Source organism: Oxyura jamaicensis, chromosome 2 (genome assembly GCF_011077185.1).
Source record: "Oxyura jamaicensis isolate SHBP4307 breed ruddy duck chromosome 2, BPBGC_Ojam_1.0, whole genome shotgun sequence".
Classification (NCBI taxonomy): domain Eukaryota; kingdom Metazoa; phylum Chordata; class Aves; order Anseriformes; family Anatidae; genus Oxyura; species Oxyura jamaicensis.
This window is the reverse complement of record NC_048894.1, coordinates 129,249,885-129,274,624: the sequence shown is the minus strand read 5'-3', so window position 1 is coordinate 129,274,624 and position 24,740 is coordinate 129,249,885. Positions and strand designations below refer to the sequence as shown.

Below are 24,740 nucleotides of genomic sequence, written 5' to 3'. Positions count from 1 at the left end.
TGCTGAGTTAGGTCCTGAAAAATAGTGGTATAGCAGAGATCACAGAATCCTCCAGATACCACTCAGCCTTGCTACCTAGTAAATGCAAAGAAGTAGAGACCCTACATGGTCATCAACCATTCCCCAAATTCCTATACAGGAGAAGTGTCTGGAGGTGATTTTTTTGGCTGTACATTCTAGCCTGTGGATTGTTAATACCAAAAGATGGTGAAATGGCACAGAGGATTTGACCAGACTCCATTGCTCATGAGAAATTAGTTGGATATTATTTCTGTAGGCACAGGTCTATGTAAACATCCAAGCAAGTAAGCTTTTGTTGTGTTTTTTTTTTCATAGCTGAGAGATATCTTTTTTAAGATTTTTTTTTTCTTATATTACAAAGAAGGTTAATATGTATACATCTATCTTGGATGTGCTGCTACTTTGCTCAAACAGCTGGAAACAAACATTTGCACATAGATCTCAGCTAAAAATGTCATTCCCTAGTTTAAAAACCTATATTGCATTTTGTCATTCTCCTTGTTAAGGAAGGAACTATCAAAACACAAGGAAAAGACAAAAGGGAAGCACAGTCCCAGTGATAAACGCTTACAGTGGAAAAACAGATAAATCATGGTCAGTGTAGCCTAAGTGGCATCGTCTGCCATTGCTGCTGTAGCTAAAGGAGCAGATCTATTAAGAGTAAAAATTATCCAGAGAAAGCAGAAGAAGCCAAATAGTTTAAGTTATCAGTGAAGAGAGGAAGTATTTTGAGTATAGAGTTGGCTTTTTTGTGAAGATGCAAATTGTTTTGCGTAGATGAGACTAACTTAGACATTATTCTTACATAAAACTTGTTGCTAACAAATCGATCATTTTATGCAATAACATAAGTAACTCTTCTCTCAAATGTAGATAAACCAAATCTTCCTTACCACTCAGACAGATATATCAGTTTCCATGGGAAAGCATTGATACATTCAGAAAAACGAACTCCTATTTTCCCTTTAGGAATGGGAACCTCATAAGCTTTTTTTTTTTTCTTCTTTTTTTTTTTTTGGAAAAAATAAAAAAAACTGATTCTTTTAGTATGGGAGAAAAGGTAAGAACAGATTAGTTTGTAGTACTGAATTCATAGCATTGCTCTTCTGAGAGAAAATAGTGCTACTAGAAAAAGGACTTTAGATGGTTGGTGAGAGGGAGAGAATTTAAGAGGAGGGAGGAGAAATACAGCTGAAAAATCTTTGGAATGACACTCTAAACTTCAGGGAGGAAAGGAGTCAGATAAAAGAATCTGTGAGAGTGGAAATAATAATGTGAAGGGGAACAGATTGTGCTGGTGAGATCTTTTGGCCTAGGTTTTAAAAAGAATTTGGAATATGATCTGCAATCTACATCTTTGTTTGGGAAGGGGAATGGGCATTTTTCCATTTATGGTAAAATGGAGTAATGTCAGCTGTTAAAACATTTTAAAATCTGCTTCAAACCGATTATTTATTGCAGTGTTAAAGGATAGACTGTTGTGGTCAGAAGAAAGAGAGGAGCTGGAATCAGTCCCAAAAAGTGCATGAAAGGATAATTTATATTTCCCTTCCAAGCCAGAAACTCTGTGAGTGAGGAGCAGTGGGACTGCTAGTCCCGTCTAGCTCACTCTCACTCAGTTATGAGACTGTTTTTAAGAAGCCTTTTTGGATATAGCTGTAAATGAAAAAGTCTCAAGAATCAAATCTCTAGGTGGAACTTGGGAGCCTCCATGAAAGCCAGGGATAAATAAGATGTGTATTTTGAGTCTGAAAGTGCCATCTGAGGCACGTGAGGACCATGGCATCCCAAGCATCTCTGGCACACACCTGAGAACTGGCTTTTGCAAGGTGGCATTTCTAGGGAGGGTGGCTGGGCTACACAGGAGCTCCCACACCTCAGAAGCCACAGTGTGGTGCAGAGTAGCCTCTGACCTTTGCCCACCTAGTCATTTCTAATGGAAAGACTGGATGGAGCACAGTCTTCAAATTTAAATCTGAGTATGACCTGGTCCAGGTGAACAGCAATAACTTTCAGCATTAGGTAAGTCTGTCTGTGAGATGAATTTGTACTTAAACTACTGTAGACTGTCACTAGCTGTAGACAAGCCACTGTCATCAGACTAAATTAGTTTCTTAGCTCTGCTCTTGTGGTGCAGCCAATTCCATTTCAGTGTATGTCAATTAAGTAGAGTATGCTCTAATAATATTTTACATTTACACAGCACCTCTCATCCCAGAGTACTTTATAAATCATGTATATTCAACACCACTGACCTTTCACAGTCTCTTGAGTGCAGGAGAGCAACCGTTTTACAAAAGCAATACAAATCATAGGATTTTTTTTTTCCTCTGGAATACTGGGGTGAACCCATTTATTATAGAATAAATTATATGTTCTCTAAACTACAGCTCCATTTCTTAAAGATCCTTACTGAAAATTTCCTCAAGATAAGGTGCATGATCCTACATTTTGTGTACAGCATAGACAAAGACCTATTCCACCTTCCCAGCACTGGACCTTTAGCATCAATTCAGTCTTGCCTCTAAATGAAGATAAAGGTGTCAACACCTCTATGCCTTGACTGTCATTTTATCTGTAAATTGTCACCTCTTCTGGCAAGAATACATCTGATAAAAGTCCTATAGTCTGCATTCCTTCTCAGCTGTTGAGGATCCTCCCAACTCAGTGTGAGAGGTACAGCAAAGTAGATACAATAGAAAACCCATTAAATCCCCACTGAGGGGTTCAAATGTAACTCATCTTCCAGGATATCAAGGTCAAGGAAGTGAGCGTGGCTATGTCTTGGGCCAGCATATGCAGAGGACAGATGAGCAAGGCCAAAGGCACAAGAAGGAAGAGGTAAATGGTGATGCATTAATCTTCCTGGCATACAGTGTCCCTTCCCATAAGCATTCAGAGGGTGATCCAAAGCCTGCTGATGTCTGTTTGTGTCTATCCCTGCTGCATTGGAGCTGTGGGGGCTGGCAGTGGCTGTCTGGGGGACTGTGTGAGGTCCTCAGTCCGCTGGAGCATCCTCCCTGTCATGGGCTGAAGCTCAGCTGATGTGCAGGACTCCCTAGGTGAGGGCAAATTCCCTCTATTTACTTTAATAAAAAACTCCATGGGAGATGCTTTCCTTAATTTTAAAGAAGTAAAAAGGTAGATATGCAGCCTGTTATGTTACAGTGTTCACCAAACCAGCAGTTCTGGAGGTTAATTTGGGCCTTATTTAATCTGTTGTTGTAAGCAGGAGAACAGCAACATTTCTGTTTTAGTTGTCCAATTCAACAAATGGATTATAAAACTGCATTTAACTGTGAGTGCCATGGATGGTAACTGACTTAATAGCAGATTAAACGAATCTTTAGGTTTTCGGTGTATTGTTCTGCCATTTATCTCTCTTCATAGCTTGTCTGGGTTTAATGTAGTTTATTCCATTTAGGAGCGTTACTGAGACAAACCCCATTAAAGTAGGCATTATAGTTCTTGTTTTGATTAGCACTTAAGGCCACTATATAATGATGCTTAAAAAAAATCTCATCTTTCTCTCGTGGTCATTAGCACTGTGATCACCATCAACCTTCCTATGGCAGTGTCTTTTTTTCCCCCTCTTTAAATCCCAGAACCAACTGTGAATGCCTCTGATGTGGTCTGTGACATTTGAACTGGAACATTTATTTCAGAAATAACAGTTTGTGCTCTTTCATTGCTAATGCTTGCAAGAAATCGGATCTTCATATGTGAGACATGGTTAAACACCATCTTTAGTAGCTAGTATTTTGCAAAGCTATGTTATTGGGGCTATTTAATTTTATTTTATTTCTTGGTAAGGCTTTCCAGACATTCAGATATGTACGTGTTCTTCTCAAACAACACTCAGACTAAAGAAGAAAGTTTGCACCGTTCCTACCAAGCTAGCGAGCAGGACCGTTTCAGTCCCAGACTGGTATGGGCAATTAAAATAATTTCCTCGCATCACGTTTTAAACAGTTACATGTAATTCTAGGACAAAGCCTCTCAGCACCTCTTTCCAATACTCATCTGTGCTCAGAGGATGAGCAGCTGCTGTTACATGCTAATGCCTTTCGAGGGTGAATGCGCATTTTAGGACATTATTAACACTGTGCAAATGGGTGAATTTTCCAACCTATTGCACAGAGTTGATGTCACGTGCTGTTCCCTTTACAGGTTTTAGTGTTGTTAAGCAAAAATAAAGCCACGATGAGAAAAATGATGAGTTTGGAGTGTTGTCTTAGGCTTGGTGGTTTGAAGGATGGGGAATCCATAATTACATTCTGTGGGCATAGGGAGCCAGGTGTGTGAAGTTGCTGGTCTCTAGGGGCAGAAGGCTAACTAGGATAATTTATCAGCTCATTTTACCAGTATGGCTGCATTTTACATGCTGTAGGTGAACACCAGTGTACATGAAAAGAGGCACTTACCTAGTCTTCATGCTTTACTCTTAAAGACCAAAGTATCTGTGTCTTTTCACTACTCCCCAGCTGCAGGTGTGAGAGCTCAACAGCCTCCTGAGGTCCTTTGAGCTACTTGTCAGAGCCTCAGAGCAGGCTGAACACTTGTTTTCATGAGCGTATTTCTATACAGAGATAAAAACTGATGCGTTTCTTTTTTTTCTCTCTCAAAGTCCTGAAGAGGATAAAGATGTGTGCAAAAAAAAAAAAAGCATGCTATATGGAAGTTCATTGGAAATAAGCCTTGGCTTATTCCTCTATCATATTACCACTGATGGCATGTTTCTGGCTGTACCCAGGCTCCTGGCCCCGCAGTGGCTTGAGCCACTGAGCAGTTTTGGAACAGCCTGGCTTGGGGATTGTGTCTGTGCCAAAGCCACCAGCCCTCCAGAGTTAGCCCTGGCCCACAGCAGGTCATCTCACACACCTTTCAGGTGGCAGGAGCTGAGGGGTGGTGTGAGAACAGGGGCAAGTGGCTTGGAGTGCCTTCTTTCAATGATGTTATCAACCAGCTATTCAGGCTTAAAAAGAAAGGGGGCCAAATTTTGTAGAAAATGTAATTTTCATTGCACTGCTTCTCCATTCTTTCTGTCAGTATAAACCTTCTGAGTACAGAGGCCCTTTTTGCCCTTTTACCATATTGAGTCACTTAATCTGTACTCCTTTGGTTTGGGGGTTTCTTGATGAAATTTGCTCACTATGGCATCCAGTTCTGCTCTATTTCTACTGCTTGTTTTGTCTAGCCTTGCTCAGAGTAGATAACTAAGGCCATAGTTAAAAAGCATTAACATGTTGGTATTTTACCAGCAGTTACACATGAACCAGGCTGAAGAATGAGCTTCAGAGTGGAATAACACTGGATTTAGTACTCAACCAGTCAACAGGTTAATTTGCTTTTTCCTGTTACTATTAGATTATTACTAGATAGTTGCCACACTTAAATTCAAAGGCATTGCCCAGTATCTAAACAACCAAAGTCTACCAGATCTCTGGAAGATATTATCATAATAAAATCCATTTTAAAATATTTTCAACCTCACTTATGAATTCCTGATAAAAGGAGAATAAATTCCTGCAGTTTGATTTATTTTTATCTATTTAATTTATATACTATTTTAACCATGAGTGAGGCTTTACAAAATCACAGGGTCACAATCTTTGTCCTAAAGAGATTGTAGCTGAAATGAGACACAACATAAAACCAATGGCTTCAATAGACAAAGCAGGATTACAAGCAAAAAAAAAAAAAAAAAAAGAGTCATATTGTGTATGTTCTATACACACTGTAAGTTTGTGATAATGCTGTTGTTTGGAAAATACTTGTTTGTCACCCCTGAACATGGCAATTATTAATAAAGCTCTGGAATAAAGCCATCATTAGTGTTTGATCTTTTAAACCAGAAAACCTGAGACACTAGTGAGTAATTATTCCTTTCTTAAGGCCAATTAAATTGAAGAGCTGAATTTGATGGAAGCAGTCTTCAGTGGTGTATTTGACTTTCTAGATGATGTGGCCTCCAAGGATCTTCAGTCTGTTTTTAGACCCTTCTTCTAGGCTAATGACATTAAATTTGACTTCAGTGTTTTATTACATGATGAAGGGAAAGGCCTCTAGGAGGCTCCAACAGGACTTTTGCACTTCTTTCACTCTTCATTGAGGGTACATGGTGGTTAGAGTCACAGGCTAGGTTAGGTTGGAAGGGACCATTTAGTTCCAACATCCCTGCCATGGGCCAGGACACCTCCCACTAGACCAGGTTGTCCCAGCCTGGCCTCAAGGCCACACTTCAGAGATGGGGCATCTACAGCCACTCTGGGTAACCTATCTCACTACCCTCACAGTAAAGAATTTTGTCCTTATATCTAATCTAAACCTACTTCCTCTTATTTTAAAGCAATTACTCCTTGTCCTGTCACTACACTCACTGACAAAGAGCTCCTCTCCAGCTTTCCTGTAGGCCCCTTTCCCTTCTCTAGGCTAAACAAACACAGGTCTCAACATTTCTTCACAGCAGAGGTGCTCCAGCCCTCTGATCATCTTTGTGGCCCTCCTCTGGACCCGTTCTAGTAGGTCCTGGTCTTTCTTGTGTTGGGGACCACAGCACTGAGCACAGCACTCCAGGTGGGGTCCTCTCACAAGGGGAGCAGAGGGAGATAATCCCCTCCCTCGCCCTGCTGGCCACGCTGCTTTTGATGCAGCCCAGGATACGGTTGGCTTTCTGGGCTGCAAGCACACATTGCTGGCTCATGTCAAGCCTTTCTTCCACCAGTATTCCCAGGTACTTCTCTGCAGTACTGCTCTTAATCCACTCACCGCCCAGCCTATACGTGTACTTGGGATTGCTCCAACCCATATGCAGGACTTTGCAGTGGCCTAATTGAACCTTGTTGAGGAAGAGTTCACTGATTTTTAAGTAAAGGAGTGTCTTAGTACACACATGAAGAAGTCTCTAAAATTTAGTTAAAAGTATCCTACTCATACTTTGTTTCTAGGAGTAGGCCATAATTGTGCACTACACTGTTGGAGTGTTCCTCAAGTAGAATGGGTGACCATCATCAGGTAAATAATGCATGTAGTTAGATCAAATCCTCAGGTTTTATTTTGACATTCGAATAACAAGGGTTTTTTGTTGTTGTTGTTGTTGTTGTTTGTTGTTGTTGTTGTTTGGTTGTTTGGTTGGTTGGTTGGTTTTTAATGGGACTTTTGGATGAAGAACTGAGGTTTGCCCACTATTTTCAGAGCTCTGCTAAAATAGAGCTGATCTCATCCAATCTTCAGAGCAGAGGAGCAGGTGACACATCAGAGGTCAGAGCAACGTGGGCTGGCAAAGGGAATGGGGCTGGAAACCTCCCCACGCGCTCAGTCCCCTCTGCAGGAGAGGCCAGTATATTGCTCAGATATGGAAGAGGGTTGGTGTACTTACTCACCTACCCCACAGGCTTCTTGTGTGGCTAATTAGTCAATATTTACACAGCTTTGTGAAAATGCTTTAGAATGCCAATTATGAATTATAATTCTCTTGCAAAGTTGATTGGGAGTTCACATTTGCATGTTGAGTCAGGCTATGGGAGTAAACCTTTCAAATAATGTCTCATTTAAATGCCTTACCTATTCCTTATCTCCTGCATGCTTTTTTTATTTTTATTTTTTTCAAAAGGATGATGAGAAGCATTAGTTTACCCTCAGGAAAGATCAGGTCTGACTGTTTTTAATAATGAGTTATGTACTTAGTCACAGTAGGTAAATTTACAAACCAAGCAGGACACACTCAGAGATCGATTCTGTCTGTTCAGCAGATGGCTTTACACCATAGGCATCAGGACGAGCCTGCTGAGACTTTAAAACAAATACTTCTAAGTAACATTGCCCATAAGCCTGTTAATACAGTGGCAATTCCTATTTTAAACTCTGCCGAGCTCCTCCTTTATTTATATCCTATCTATTTACTGAGGTATAATAGATTTACTCTGGGAAGAGACTAAATCTCAGCTGATTTACACTGAAGGCTGACATTTAAGTTTCAACTTGCTTTCACAAGATAGTAACTAATGCTTAGCACTAACCACAGGGTATCTGGATATTTTTTCATAGCAGCACACCGATAATAAAGACAAAGACAGAACAGCCTACAAAATAAGTCCATGACTTGACTTAAAATTCTGAAAGTCCTGGGAACTCAGTTGCAGCAGGAATACTTTTGTATTATTTTCTAAGGTGTCTGCTTTTTCTTATAACATTGTAATCTTTTTCTGGTCTCTCTAATTGAATAATAAAAAGCTTTATCATTTATTTTATTTGTATGTAAATTGGTTGAGCAAATAATAACCTCTATTGCAGTTTTAATATTTTAGCATGTGGATACTTATGTTAATGGTGCTTTAAATAAAAAGAAACATGCAGTTGCACTTACTTCCAGAGATGGGACCACTTTCTGTTTTCAGCTTTTATATGAGAACAGAATTGGGCCAGAAGGTCCCTGCATACCTATCTCTTTAGAGTAACAAAATTTTAGTGGGGAAAAATTGCAGGGAAATGAATACTTCATTTTAAAAGGTTCACAAAGGGAGAAGAATGTGTTTTCTTTTGTTTCTGAATGAGGGCCTTTTGACAGTTGTTTGTTAATCCCATGCTTACACATGTATTCTGTAACTGCATGGGGATGTTTAACACAATGTTGGTATGGGCACACACATTGGTGCTCCGCAGATGGGTCTTAAGTATTTAGATGATGGCCAGATTCATGTGGTTTTATTCACTTCTTCTCTTCTCTACCCCGAGTCCTAAGCATCATCAGATAATTAAACATTATAGGGTCTGTGGTACTGAACATTTTGGAAAATCTGGTTATTCCCTTTTGGTTTTGCCAGCTGGAAGGACTGTGATGCTCTGGCATTGTTCTGCTTGCAGAAAATAGTTCTTTTGATACTGGACAAAAATGTTTCATCCCTACATGAATCCTTATTGCTTTCCAACAAGGACTTAGTGCTAATAGTATTCAGCATTTATGTAGGAAATGATTGTAGAGGAAGATGTTTGTACCCGTTTAACACTTATGTATGAGATTCAACTGCAAATTAAGACTCCCAAATTTCAGGCAGTGCCTACAGGCACCTTCTAGCCTCACTGTAGCAGAGACCAGGGCCACCCTCAGCTGCCCGCCCAGAAGCATTTGGGATGCCCTGGGATGTTTTTCCTGGTTTCTTATCAGTATTTGGGAAGCACGAGCATTCCCCATGGGTTCTGCGCTGTCTCTGCCAGCCACATCCACGTGCCGTGGGTGTCGTGGGGAGTTCCCTGTAGTGCTCAAAGCCTCTGCGTGTGCCATGAGCCAGTGCTGTCAGCAGAGGCTGCAGAGCAATGGAGGTCACCCCAAGGCAGGCATCAAGAGGCAGGCTTTAAACGCTGTAGGCTATCCTGGCTGGCCTCCAGCTGCCATGCCAGAGGGGCACCAAACTCCTGCCATTCCCGCATCAAGTTGTCCATCTCCACTATCGTATCTGCAAAGCCAAGCCAGAAAAATGCATCAGGGGAAAACCAGTGTCCCTGAGGCTCCATCACTGGGCAGCACTAGCATTCTGGAATAAATTGGGCATCCTGAAGCAGCTCAAATGGCTATCTTTCCAAGACAGCAGTAGGTATTCCATGGTGACTGGCTTATTTTCTCCACCCATGCAGGCAGACCTTTGAATTTTTCATCATCATTTCGTCTTTTCCTTGCTTTCACTTCACATGTGTTTGCCAGCAGTTCTGTCTTTGCCTGTTAGCATTTGTGTACCAGCTGCTGTGCTTTTTCTTTTTCTGGCAGTTTCCATGCAGATTTTGCTTGCTGTTTTCCCAAAACGTTTTTGGTTCACATCAGCATTTTATCTGTTTGAATGCACTAGGGAATGATAGGAGCCACGATCTATTTGGGTCAGCACATGCCTGTGTGTAACAACTCCAAAATGAGGGATTTTTCTAAGAATAAACTCCCCCTCACCAATCTGGGTTCTAATTCTTGTCCACATAAAATCCATTAGCTCCCCTCTGCTATTTTTAGGCTTGTGAAACTGGGAAAAAGTAAGCGGAGTCTCTCTGTTGTTTTTGCTTTCTTTCAGCCAAACATAGGCGTGTGTTTATCTTGCTGGTTGAATAACTCATTGAAATAGAAAGACAAGTAGTTTAATAGCTGTTCCAAACCAAGGTCTATGGTCATGTGTTACTTGTCAGCTGAAAATCCAAAAAGGGTTCTCTAAAAGGATGTCACAGTTGTTTTTCTGAAAGTAGCACATCAACTAGATACTGCATCAAAGAAAACAGAGAGCTGCATGACCTCTGCTTTTCAGGCAGTTAGCCAGCTCTTCGTCATAGTCAAGAAAATCTTTCAACAAAAGCAAAAATTAATTTGCTGTTGCTGCCATCAAGTTAACCTGTAAGTGTTTCAGCTTTCAATAACTAGCGGTCACCCTCTTGATCGGTGGATGCTTTCTTTTCAAAACTGCCCCATTAAACTGTTTTCCGTCTGCAGAATCTGATTACAATAAAATTGTCTCCCTAAGCAATGGAAAAGGATGAAAAGGTGTTGGTTCCCCATCAGTGTTAGCTTATCCATTAAAATAAGCCATACTCAGGAGGGCATTAGAGCAGGCCTGAGCTTGGCACATTGTTCAAAGAACAAGGATAAAGCAGGTGAAACACTGCTTGGTAAAGTCATTTCCTGGTCGTGTGGGAGCAGAAGGAGAGGCTGCTTTCATGGCATGTGTGCAGGTGGAGACAGGTGCAGCTGCATGTGTGTGTCCGTGCCGTGGTCACATCTGCGCAGCTGAAAGGCTCTAATTAAGAGGTAGATACTGCCGGCCAGCCACACATACCTTTCAAGCCGCTTTTCCCCTCGTATATCATCACTGCAAGACTACTCTTCCTCTTGCCGGCTCTGTTTTGACTTTCTCTCCTCTCCCTGGAGAACAGTTATCCTGTATCTGATCTCAGTTTTCATCAAATTCCTGTCTTATTCTTCACCCTCAAAGCCTTAACAAGACCAATTTCTTTGGGGGAAGAAAGTAACGATTGGGTCAGCACAAAAGCGAAAAATGGGAGAAGAAAAGGCAGGCTGGTTATTGATTGTGGGAAGTGCTGTGATGCTCCACAAGTCTCGCCTACCAGCAATTGCTTGTCTGTCATAATGCTTTGGCAGTTCGTCGCTCAAAGTAGTGGTAAAACTTTCTGCAGCGGGATTGATGTACTTGTCTTTATCTCTGCAGTGCTACACGTCGTAGGTCTTCCTGCTAAAGTCGTGCTAATGATAGTAACAGGGGAAAGCACAGAGGCAGGGGAAGTCTCACAGCATCGGTGATTCTTAAATTGCAGAAAAAAATGATGCTAACAGGCAGCAGAAAGAGCAGACTGGAGGAAGGGGGAAATGTCAGAATGAACAAATTCAAGTTTCCAAGCTATAGGCCCAATTCTGTCTTCTGATTCTTGCTAAAGAAGCAAGGGGTGAATTTTTACTAGGAGTTAAGAGTTATTCTTATTGAGGAAATGCTCTGTTTATTCCAAGTTCAGATTGCAAAGTGGTGGTTAGTAGATAACATTCAGACTAGTGATTTTCCTTGAAATGACATGAGAAGTCCATTTCTTTTGTGAAGTCCATTTCCCATCACAGATATTTTCCTGGACAGCTCTTCAGCACAGATCTCACCATCAAATATCCAGCCATCAGGAGAAAGAGATGAAAAATTTGACAGACAGCTGTCTTTGCTGGATACATAAATGCAGTATTTATGCATGGCTTTATGGGGAGATTCTTTTCCGTCATGTATGAACCAAACATCTCAATTAAACCTCGAAGGAGAAGACCTGTTTTCCATTAGCTGTGAAGATGTTCAGAATTGCATTAGTTGCAGCTCATTAGATCTTATAATCGTATTTGCTGTGGAGGAGGGAGCGAGGGGTTTGGGTGTGCGTGGAGGGAACCCTGCTCATGGATCATTCCCGTAGGACTGCAGATTAGCTTTTATTGCCTCAGTCCATTGGGATCAAGTCCAGAGTTTTATATTTTGCTCTTCGCAGCAGGAGAGCTGGAGAAAAAAAATGCCAGCAAGCTGTGTTGGGGAAGGAATTAGTTTGATTGGTTTTATCTCATTACCCCACGCTGCTCCGGCTGGCAAATGGGACACTGTGTGCGCCTTGGTGTGGAGGGGATGCCACGGGATGTGCTGGAATATCACAGGCAAGTCATCGTTTGCATTTTCCCCAGCTCCTTCCCCACCCAGCTTTTCCAGTAGGAACAACAGAATGAAATCTCTGTGCCCGTCTTGGAGAGAAATTGCAATGAAATGGTACAACAGCAGGAGACCAGTGTTTCCAACCTGGAAGGAGAAAAGAAAGATGATGTAAATATGGCACTGGCTGGGGACTCCAAGTGTTGGGGATCAGTTCTCATCTCTGCCAAAGGTCTCTTCAACAGCCATCCAGTCCTGCTCTGTCTTGGGCTTTTTTCATGAGAAAGAAGTAATTTACACAAAGATTCTCTAGTGTGCTGCATTGGCCTTATCTAGATAAAACATAAACTCTTCAGGATCTGTAGCAATGCAGAAGGTCTTGCATATGTGCGCTGAATTAAGAGAAAAACTGGCATTTCTAATGAAATGCAAATGCTAAGTTGAAAAATGACTTTTCTGAATGAAGAAATTTGAACCTGAAGTAGATCTTCAACTTTAAAAAATGCATGACAATGTGAACACCTTTCTTTCTTTAAATTTGTCTGCCACTAAGCTAAGTGACTGGCTGCTACTTCTAATATTGCAGGATATTACACAGCTCAATTCTCACTAATTCCTTTTTCTCTGAGATCATTTAATCTTAAATATAGCAAGCCTTTCTCATGGAATTTGTGCATTACCTCCATGGACTTTCCCTTGGCTTCCCTTGAACACTCCTTTCTTTCCAAGTTTTAAACTATATGCTAGTGTTGGCACTCAGTAATGCGGGTTTTTTAGTTTAAAAATTATTTTGTTCAGGTTTTTCAAAACTGGAATGATTTTGGTGTGCTTCAGTTTGGGGGGGGATCTCACTCATGACGCATTAAAAGGCCCTAATATCCAGACATTTTGATACAAGACATTTTTGAAAGTTCTCAGTTCAGGTATAGTTAATCTCATTATATGTACTAAAATTTTACCAATGTAAAAGTATCTAGTCACTGAAATTCATCTAATGTTCTCCTGTGATAAGTACAGAGGTGAGACCTCTCAGCTCAGATCCTTTAGATAGTGTCTGAGTGAGCAGAAGCCTGGTTTTAGAGATTCAAACACATCTAAGTTGAAATCCACCCTATGTAGTAGTCTTTCTTTAAAAAGCATCCCACTTCTGTGGCAGCACTTCATCACAGACAATCAGAGCATTGTGTTTTGCTACTGCATACTTTGCGAGCTTCCATATCTTTAAAAGTTCAGGGTCTTTTGGAAGTTGGAGGTAGCCTGTGGAAAAGTACTGTCTCTCAACTGTGTTTCATGAGCCTGACTGAGACATCAGTTTGAAAAATGGATAAGATTGCCATGGAGTTTAGAGGTCTTTTAGGTCAGATCGCAGAGGCAGTCTCTGTGTGTGCCTACTTTCTGAGTTAATTCCATTTCCATTATTATTACCTGAGTTTGCAAACGGTTTGCTCGAACCAGTTCATGCAGAGTGTTGTTGCACTGCAAAGGCTAAAAGGGCACTTGGCATGGTAGAATTATAACCAGCAAAGTGCAATTATAAACAGGCTGTGTTTAATAAGAAATAACATCTAGTTCCCGGAAAAGCAAGCAAAGCTATCAGGAATAATAGTGTCAGAGCTGGAAAAAACTTCACAAAGACAGCTTTCATTTCTATATGCTCTAAAGTATGCAGCAATCGTGGTCTAATTACCTCACTGCAGCCAGAAAGCAATATGGGATAGTGTGGGGGTGTGGGAAAGAGAATAATATGCTACAATTAAGCTGTAGTCTTTGGCATGGTCACTCATCAGATAAAGCTTTTCTGCTGGAGCATTCAAGACAGTCATTACTTGGCTGCTAAAGCCTGGAGAAAATATGCAGTGGAGTTCCTGCGAGCTGTTTCACAGAGGCTTCATTATCAGTTTCTTCCCCAGCAGCTGCCAGGGCTCTGCGCTTGAAAGCTCTGTCCTCAGCACTGGTTTGTCCCAGCTTGTGCTGGGGGGTTTGCAGGGCCGGTAACGGGTAGTTCTCTTATCAGTGACACAGGGGTAATGTTGTCACCCACCCTGGCATGAATTTGTGAGCTCTAGGCTGTTAGTTTGAAGTAATGTTTGTGTAGGACCTGATTTATAGCATCAGATACCTTCAGCAGAGATTTGTGAGTGTATGGCTTACACACAGAAAGACCTTGTGGATGTGGCAAATAACAGTGCTAGCTACGTGACACATTAGGTGTGTAATTATGCACATTTATTAACCCCTGGTTGCAGGCTCTGCTTTGCTGGGACATAGGCACATTCACATGCAATTATGCTCACCCTCCTTTGAAAATACAGTTCTACAGTCGGCTAGAAAACCTTGCTCTTGTTTTCTGAATAACAAAATTTCTCTTATTTTCTAAACTTCACCTTTTTAACAGAAACTATTCTGCTGACTTGAAGCAAGCTCTTGAATTCATGTGCTTAACTGTTCATATAACTGCCTTGATTTTTCCCGCTTTCCAGAATGTCTTTCTGAGGAGAGGAAGTGCCTACGATGCAGGCTTGTGTGCAATTAGGACCACTGGGAGCATAGGGAGGGTTGGGAAACGGGAGCTTCAGAGGGGAGGCAGGCTGTGAAGAAGTGAGAAGAAGAAGGAAGGCCAGGCAGAGGGAAGCGAGGAAGCACGGCGTGATACTGCTCAAGCTGGAATACACCTGAGGCAGAGGTACAGGTTTCTGATGGGAGATTCAGAAGGGAGATTTTATGATGTTCAGTGCCTGGAGGTTGTGGAATTGGGAACAATGCATAAGGAAAGAAAAGATACTTGGTGATGGCTCTGAGTTTGTGAATTGCTAAAATTCTAATAGGAATAGAGAGTAAAATATAGAAGTCAGTTCAACTTTGAATATGTTGACCTTAGGTGACAAGTTCTGACACAGCACGGGTGAGTTGAGCGCGGGTGGCCATGTAGGTCAGCATTTACTGAGATGCAGGCCTTTTTAAATGATTTCTGTGATGCCATGGACAGATGGTTTCAGAGAGACTTGGTTTCTCTTCAGGAGGTATTAATGCTTAAAAGGGGTTAAAAGTGACAGGTAGTTTGGGACTGCTCGGTTTTGTCTGGGGTCTGTTTTTGCATTATACAGCACACACAGATCTTTGATAAGCCAGTAGTGATTTCTGTAAAAGTAGATACAGTGGGGGATTAGATCAGGACCTCATCATTCTGCTGTTTCACAAAGCAGAAACATATTTTGAAGGCTTACGGCATGCACAGCCTCAGCAAGGCTCGTCTGACAGCCTACAGCAGCGCTGTAGTCCATGTCAGTAATTCTTTCCAGCATGAGGCTTTCAGGACCAGCCCTTAATTATGTGCACATCTGGTCTGCTGTAGCAGTTCCCAACTGCTTGCAATAAGACGTGTCTTTTTGTCTTCAACTGTTCCAGTTACACGGGTGCTGCCAAGCCAAGTAGCTCAAAATGCAACTGCACTAGGACAGTGTTAATCTGTCATAGGGAAGGACTTGTTCTAATTTAGTGCACAGCAACCCCAAAAGTGAAATGCATTCGACAGTGAAAAACATGATCTTGGTCTTAATGTTTGCATAGTTCAGTACTGGCTCTACACATAACGAACTAGAAGCTGAAACACTATAAGACAGGTGCAGAAAAACTAGCACAGATTGGTCATACAACTTTTCTACAGTGCATTTGCAGAAGCCTCACAGTCTTGATTCTGGTGTCATAGTGGTGTAAGGAGAGTTTCTGCAGGCAGGACCTCAGCGTAGACGGTAGTTGCCTGTTGTCTCCAGAAGCATTTAATAGTGTGTAATTACTCTTAAGTACCTAGCACCAGTTTAAAGCAAGGATAATGTTTTTGTATTCAGGCTGTACTATAGTGTAATCTATTTTAATGTAGAAATGCCTGTGGATTATCTGAATTTTCTCTTTTTGATAAAATTTCCATGTCTTTATACTTACTTTGTTAGGTACCCATGCATGCTTATTGCTATCTTAGCATTGTTTTTGTCACTTATAGCTGAGGTGATTGCCTCAGGCAGCAAACAGAAGTAGGTATTAAGGGGACAGAGAGGAGCTAGAAACTAATGAGGAGAGCCGGGCTGGGTAGAAAGGTGGGCACACTGTGTGGTGGAGGAGTGCTGGGAGAAGAGGAGGATTTCTATCACAGGGGCATGAGGTCAAAAGGACCCACTATATTCAGATTCTCAGTCTGAGATAGGAAGGATCAGTTTTTAACAAGTTAGAGTAGCCAGAAGTGTACTTTTGCCTGCAGTCAAATGGCTCTTTCCCAAACTGATATACCAAGCACAGCTCAGGAGTTAGCTCAGGCCAGGGACCAGTCCTGGTGGGCAGGTTGGTGGACAACCACCATTTTATGGGGAAAAAGTAAGTTTAACATTATGGACACAAACTGTGCCATGCCAATTTGCTCCAATACATGGCAATTATCCCAGATATGTTTAATTTACTGTTGTGGATGTGATCTTGAGCAGAACTCCCACTGCCTTCTGCAGACAGATTCAAGCCAGGATCTGCAGTAGGAGATACCTGTGAAAAGTTTGGCCTAATTATTTTGCCCATGCAGAGATGCCCTGATGCTCAAACTTTGAGCATTGTATGAAGTTTTGCTATCAGGAGTCCACCAGCTGTGGCAAGCAGCAGAAAGGAAACACTGAGGAGCCACCTCCAGACAGCACTAAAGGATACAGGGAGCTACATCCATGATGATACTCACACCTGCAAGGCCTTCTTCCCCACTCTCCCCAGTCCCTCCTAGGTCTGCACTAGTAGGGTGGAGGGGATCTTCCAACCCAAATGATGTGACTAACCTGTTTCATAGTTTAGCAATGCTATCATAGTAACTGGAGGTACTGGAAATGGGAGGAGCAGGCAGGAGAAGTGAGTGCGAGGAGGCCTTGCAGCCTGAGGGAAGCTCAGCACAGAGGGCAGGCCCACGAAGCTCCTGGTCTGACAGCTCACGACAGAGAGCTGTGATCCCTGAGCCATCCCAGTGTCTCTCCTGTCCTCTCGTGTTTGGGTTCTCACATCCAAAGTCATTCAGTTGTCAGAACAATTTCTTCCCTTGCCTAGGCTCTATCTATAATTCATTAAGGAAACCAGAAACACGAAGCCATCGGCTTTTCCTGCCCATTTCCCCATGGAAACTGTTTGAAACATGGGCCTAATGTGGTTTGTAACAAGACATGAATGAAATGCTTGCGAAGCCCAGAAGCAGTGATAGGACACCAAGGGCATGGTTGGTGGGAGAAGTGCCCATGGAGAGCCTCAGCCCTGGCAGCAGGCATGGGGACATGCCGCCATCTCCTGCCGTGCCTCCTAGGCCACCAGCTCTGCATGCACAGGATCTGGCCGTCCCCAGGTTTTAAAGGAGTCCAGGTCTTGATCCAAGCTTTTGCAGCAGCTCCCTCATGAGCTGAAGTTCTCACTCTACGCACTCCCAAAAATTGCAACCTTCCCATGCTGTTTTGTATATCTCACGCTGAAATTGCTTGCACATTGTACCCTTCTGTCCTCACTCTGAAATGCCTGAGCTGTGTTTTATCCCTACAGCACTTGTAAGGAAAAATAACACATTATTCACAGTAAAAGTGTGGGTCATGTAATGAAATATCTGTCTTTCTGAAACTACAAACATAATTGTGCATTTAAGTGCAATTTTGAAGAAATGGCTATGGATGTTATTTGTCATATAGATTCCACTAATGGTAAATATTGATGTCTAAAAAGCAAGAGTAAGTTCCAACAAGGAGGAGAAATTCTATTCAATATAACGTAAGAAATAGTTTTCTGAACTGGTAATGATTTTGAAATGTGAACGCAAGCCATCATTGGCACTTTGCCCTGGATGAAATAAGTTCTCTTATCCAGGTATCCCAGGTCTGCCTTTATTTATTATTTTTTTCTTTTTTGAGTTTGGTGTCATCAGTAATTTGAGATTTCTGAAGAAAGATACCCTTGCCTTTTTCTGGAAAGAGTACAGCTAAAGAAATCTTCATCTTCAAAGATCTTCACATACTGAAAAAAGCCAGTTCAGCTGACCATTATTCTGTCCCAGTGGTGTCTTCCCGCAATGTTAAGCTATTCAAGTCTGACAGTCTTTCAAAGGTGATAGCAGGATATCTTTTCGAGCCAGGCAGATGACAGACTCTGTGAAGCTCCATCCTTAGCAGCAGGGTTGTGTTCACCTCTGAAGCACCATCACAAGAGCCATCGCCGTGAGGACAGCAGGCACAAATACCTTTCTCCTAACAGAAAGCTTCACCAGAGGGCAGCACGATATAACTTTTTATTGTAAAAGCAGCGTTAACCATTTCAGGTGTCTAAGAGATTTTTGACATTAGCAGCTTCTTGTTCCATAGTCATGATTGCAAGTAAGTTTCTGCTTAAAGCTAGCTTCTGAAGCAGGTCCAAAATCCACTGTAATAACCACACATTAACCTTTTAGTGCCCAAGCATTCCCCAGGTGGAAGCAGACGAGTCCGTTGTATTTTCAATGTCCTCTGTCAGGTTTCTGTCCCAGGCTGGTCATGGTAGTTGGTGTGTGCTTGTCCAGCTTCCAGAAGCTCTCCTGTGCCAAATGCACCTGTCTGAATGAAAACTGTTTTACCCTCATAGTTTGGGAGGCATTGAACAGTAGTAATGAGTCCTCTGATGGCACTGTCTGAGAAGGCTGCTGTCTTCATCACAGGGTGAATATAGGCATGCTTTGTTTGTATTATAATTATATTTACTTGTTGCTGTTCTGTACTTAAAGCAGAACTGTTGAGCAGCTTCCAGGTCCTTTGGCACAGATGCCAAACTCCTCCAGGAGCTAGAAGTGCCACAGCACTTGACCGTTTCTGACCTTTTTCTCTCAATTTACAATCCAAGCTTTGGTGTCTGCATTCTTGGCCTTTCACTGCAGAACAAGTACAGTTTCTGTCCTTGGTCACTTGCTTTCCTCCAGTTGGCTTCTGCCTGGTGGGCTTTCTCATTTCTGGCTTCAGTCTTGCTCTTCTTGGCACTCACACATATCTCTCCCTTGGCTCTCTTTGTGATCTCACTTCTTTTTAAGCTCAGCTTAAAAAGCTTCTGCTCATCACACAACTGCCTAACTGTGCTGACGTTTTCAAGGGATGTAGCTTTTCTGTACGTCTTTACACCATGCATCCTTAGCTTTCCTTATATCAAATATCGTCTGTATTTAAAGACCAGCAGCCTTATATGTAGAGAAACTTTTCCTGCTGTGTTAGCTTTTGGCATATCACTTAGTCTTTTGAGAGGAGAACAGTATTGCTCTTCAGAGTAAATATCATTCAAGACAACTTTATGTCTGCTCCGAAAAACAAATAACCAAGTGTTTCTGTTTTCAGAAACATACTTTGAAATCGCTATTCTTTTTACATTTTTTGTCTAATATTTGAAAAAAAATAAGGATTTTTTTTCTTGTTTGTGTTCTCTAAATTTATATATCTATTTTTTGGGAAAACAAAGAAAGAAAAGACAACTAAAATGCTGTTGGGCACTTATTGCTACTCAAAACTATGAGTAAAACACATCCTGCACTTTGAAGCCTGTCTTTCTAGGACCAGCAACTTTTTTATTCTTTCATAAACTTCTCCATCTTTTGGTCTTTTTCAGATTATTCCTCATATTCTCTGTTCCCCACAATGAATGCAGACCAGGTTAAATTGGACATGGCTAGAATGACTAAGAAAAAATAATAAATTCTGAGTTTGTTTCTCACCTCTTCAAGCTATTGCAATGTCATTAATAACTTAAAATTTGTTTTCACCATGGATAAATTGGTTAGAATTGGTTCTTTTTAGGTGTCCAGAAGTCTGATCCTGCATGGTGGAAATCAATAAACTAATTTTACACGGGAACAGAAACATTACTTTCTACATAGTAAAATAACTTGGCTATTGTTTATTCTGCTGACTCAACAGATTTCCTTTGACATGACTGGCATTTTTCTAGAAATTAAACTTTTTTTTCTCATAATATTTTAGTAACAAAATGGTGACATAGTGGTTTTTGATACAGATATGATGTTGGTACTGAATTGAATTTGTTAGTAAAAAGTGTGATTCTGCCACTGTAAAAAATACATATACATTTGTACATACATTTCACATGCATAAACCAAATACATGCATACAATTAAATTATATTTTCTATTAATATTTGACAAGGTTTGTTCTATGTCACCATCAGAAATGTAGCTGAGAATTTAAAAGTAATTCATGCCAATTTGAGACATTATTCAATCTTAAGTTTGCGGTGCTTTTTTATAAGATAACTACTCCTTTCTTGACCATTGTATTCTACCTGAGAGTTTATCAATCCCAAAGTAAGGCTGAAAGTCTGCAAACTGACCTGGTATTGCTTATTTTTAAATTATGGAGAAAGAGATATCTTCAGCTATGCAGAATAAAATATTTCTTTTTCTTTCTTTTTTTTTTTTTTAATTTTGCCATATGTCGACAGTATGTTATATTAGCAATATGTACAAAAGTTTAGAACATATTGAATAACAAAACTTATGGCTCATAAATGCTGTTAACCCAGGAATTGTCTGCAGGGGCTGCTGTGCTGTAGCAAAAGTTGTGTTTATTCAAGTTCTAAGAAAACACCGTGTCTATTTTTCTCATTAGTTATCTTAGGCTTCTATTTAGTTGGACAAAAGAAAAAAAAAATCAATGTTACTACTCTTTAGACCAACTATTAAGAAAAAAAAAAAAAAAAGTATTTCACATAGAAATATAGGTTAAAAGATTAGATGTGGTCCACGTTGAGAAAGATTTTTGTAGGATTCCTTTTAAAATCTTATCTAACTTACTTATCAATGTACTTGAAACACTGAATTCCATGCAAGAAAGAGATAAGGGAAGGAGGTAAAGTCCTGCTGCAATTCTGTCTTATTAACTTTGCAGAAGTTGTTTTTGAAAGCTTGCTTTTCAATGAAGTTAATAAATATTGCAAAACAGACTACTCTGGTACCTGAAATGGATTTATAAACTTTCTTCTTCAAAGTAGGAGTACGGAGATGTTGTGTTACATTTTATTCATGTTGAGACTGTAGATACATAACAGCTTGTGTTAATATTTGACAAAGTTTGTTCTATGTCACCATCAGAAAGTGCTGAAAATATCTTTGGCTGGCTGTCTTGCAGTCAAAACTGGTTTTTGTTTGTTTGTTTTTTGTTTTCTTTTGTTTGTAAGATCTGGTTTTGAAAACCTCTCCTGTCAGATTTGGAGTTGTCAGATTCATTATCTTTAAAATCTGTTTTAACTTCCAAAGATCTTCTTCTTTCTGCAGAAACAGAGGCTGCGTTCAGCACAGATGCCAGCCTTCTCCAAGGAGTAACCTCTCCATCCCCAAGTGACACCAGCTCCTGCTAGTATCATGGGACCGGACGGTGGCTTCTTCAGCAGTGGACGGGTCCACATCATCCTGTGGGGAAGCCTGGCAGCTGTGACAACACTCTTATTCCTCACCTTCCTCATCTTCCTCTGCTCCAGCTGCAACAGGTATGGCTTGGGAGATTAGGAAGCAATAACACTTCTCAAGTCAAGTACTGCATGGATTAGCTTCCTGAGTAACTAGTTAGAAAGAAATACTGAGGATTTAGGTACAGAAATAAATTACCACATTGTAGTAAGTTAATGCAAAGTAGTCACTCTGTGTTTTCAGAGGGATAAGTTAATTCACACTACCCTGCCTTTTGCACCTGCAGACATGTCTGTGGGTTGGCTTACGATAGCTTTTTACCCTCAGGGTAATTTATTTGGGATCTCAGGCCTGACAGCACAACATCTGTTTTCAGAGCAAACCTGAATTTAAACAGTTCATACTGTTTTTTCTCCTGTAGAGGAATAATCTAAGAATTTATTTTTGGTGTGAAGGAATAATGCTGTAGTGCTTGCAAGGTGCTTTCTTGGACATTGATGGCAATGCCGTGCCAGGTGGCAGTGCCAGCTCTGCTCTAGCACCATCCATCCTGTGCATCACTGCTGGATCCCCTTGGCATAGCTTGGCTCTGTACATTCTTCTGGGTAGTAGATCACACACACATAGACACACACACAAAAATATAGCTAAAAACATTTTTAAAGACAATAATCTGTTCTGAATAGTTTCTTTACACCAGCACTAGTATTAAATGATGCTTTATAACTAGCTGGAGAAGTGGGAAATGTCTCATAGTGAAATAAAAGCAGAAAAATTTTGCTTTTACTCTCTGAAAAACTGCACATGTGGCTATTTTTTTTTTTTTTTACAAATCATGAGGGAGAGCTGAGCTGAGCAGCGAAAAGGGAGAGGAAGGGCTGCACAACTTGGTGTCATGTGGGAGGGAGAGCCAGACCAGCAGAGGTCTTCTGCAAAGATCCAGTTGTCCGCAGGGGTTTGCAGGACAGGAGCAGCTTCTTAGTGCTGGTCCCTGACGAGGAAAAGGCATGAGCTGTGTTGCTATGCCTCTGGTTTAGTGTGCAGTGCAGTGAGATGCGGCAGGTAAAGCAGCAGCTGCTGTCCTCCCCTCCGTCTTTCTGCAGGATGCCCTTCTCATGGGATGCCTCCCTCCCTCCAGCACACATGTGTAGTTCTGCCTTCCTAACTCAGCGTTTGGGCTGAGAGGGAGCTGGGCAGCCTGCACTCACCCCGCAGTGGTAGATCTGATCCATCAGGCCTTCACAGAGAGAAGAGAGCTAAAAGCCAAGGGAGCTGCAAGAGACCGAGTCACAAACACTGCTGACTCTGAGTTCAGCCTCTCCAAAGGGTGGGATCCTACAGGTGTCTGTCCTGCCTCAAAGACAGAATAAGAGCTGTATTTCCAAAATGGTAGAAATGGGAAATTCAATCCACATTGGGAGTCCTGTGAAGTACCATTGAATCAGCATTCATCTTGAAAGGCCTCTGCTGCTGTGTAGTTTGTCGGCCTTCTTGAACTGCTCATGGTTATTGTTAGTTATAACTAGTATCCTGAGTGGAAGAAGGATAAATTTTGTGAGTGTCTTCTGCTTCTTCATGCGATCTTACTGTGATCTTACATTAAACAAGAAAAAAGCTTGCGTGTGTTTGCTGTACCGCTTCAGATATGTTCATCACCACTCTATCTGGCAGGTGACCTTACACAGAAACCTTACCTGTCCCTGTAATAATTTTCAGTTATGGAATTTGTAATATTGTGGCGAATCACAGTTCTGCTCCCCACAAGTGTGTAAAAGCTATTAATGACTGGCATTTGTGGAGTAGTGTAATCTGTAGTAACATTTTATATTGCCTCTTCCTTAAGGGAAAAGAAGTCCAAACATCAGAATGGAGATCATGAAAATCTGATGAACGTGGTAAGTGTTTATTTCTAGCAGTTTCTGTCGTCTCGGGGTTGGTTTGCATCAGGCCCCTTGCAAAATACTGCAGGTTGGAAAACATCAGGAGCTTCAAGACTGTTAAGCACAAGAAATTTTAAAAGTTTCAGAACAGGAAGCGGGGACAACTTCTGTTGATCTCAATAATCTGCACTTTTACTGTCACTCCATATCTCATCCGTTTTCTTTCACTGGGGTTGCAGTACAAGTGTAGTTTACCCATTTCTCAGCTGCTGTCTTCTCACTGGTTGAAGATGTGGTATTTTCTACTACCATAAAGTCTGGAAGGGGGACCACCCTGGACATGCTTCTGTTTGTTTGTTTTAACATCTGTAAAGACACAAATAACTCTTTGAGTATAATCACCATGATTTTACCCTCCTGCCAGTAATACATGCAAGTCAGAGTCTCTCCTGAGATGAGAATGAAATTCATTGTGAATCTGTTCATGCAAACATGTGTTCTGACCACGTGTTGATTAAATCCCACTGCTTTGTGTTGCAGCCTTCCGAGAAGGAGGTGTTCAGCCACTCCATCACGAGCTCGGCCACGGAGCCACCCCCCAGCAGCGAGCAGAACGGGGCGCTCAGCAATGGCGAGGGTGAGCAACACTTCCTTTTTTTTTTTTTCTCAGTCTTTCCTTTGCTGAGCCCTCAAAGTGATTCACATACATTGAAAGTCAAGTATCACTGGAAAATATTTTGCCCAGCTGCACCTAAAAACAAAGTGCTCTGGGTTCAGCGCTGCTGGGAGCCAACTGCTCGCTGTGGCACCGGGGGCTGCGTCCCCTCCTTCCAGCTCCCCTCGAACCTCTCTGTGAAGCTGGACGTTAAGCTATGAAATCTTTACCCCTCATGGACAAGTAACCAAAGGAATTTCTAAACTTTCCTTTTGCAGTTTGTCGCAGCTCCTACACATTGACTTGTGTTTGGGTACGCTTACATCTCCAAGTGACTGAATGCACAGGGAAATGCCCTCTGGAAGGGGGAAGCATTTCTGCTTGCCACCAGTCACCAGACATTCAGCTGTCAGAAGCTGCTCCTGAAAGCATGCTGGTTTAGGCCAGCTGCCCTGGTGATGTTTCTTTCTCACTTTCTGCCCACCCCTGAGGAGGGTTAGAGAGAGTCCTGATGCTGTGCCAGCACTGCTCAGCAGCAGACACAACACTGGTGTGATACCACTGCTGTTCTAGCTACAAGTGCAGAGCGCAGCACT

General features: G+C 41.6%; 1 protein-coding gene across 3 annotated transcripts in view; it reads left to right on the top strand.

The window, feature by feature from the left end:
* The window catches only part of PAG1 (phosphoprotein membrane anchor with glycosphingolipid microdomains 1), a 101,344-nt gene that overhangs the window by 66,618 nt on the left and 9,986 nt on the right, over positions 1-24,740 (top strand). For 2 of the 3 annotated variants that reach the window (XM_035316604.1, XM_035316605.1), the window contains 3 exons: positions 21,478-21,689; positions 23,453-23,504; positions 24,030-24,126. In XM_035316604.1, the coding sequence (XP_035172495.1) occupies positions 21,565-21,689; positions 23,453-23,504; positions 24,030-24,126 (274 nt within the window). In that variant the 5' untranslated portion in view covers positions 21,478-21,564. Of the gene's footprint in view, positions 1-14,733; positions 14,860-21,477; positions 21,690-23,452; positions 23,505-24,029; positions 24,127-24,740 lie in introns of those variants that run through there. The other variant, XM_035316606.1, reaches the window with a different exon arrangement.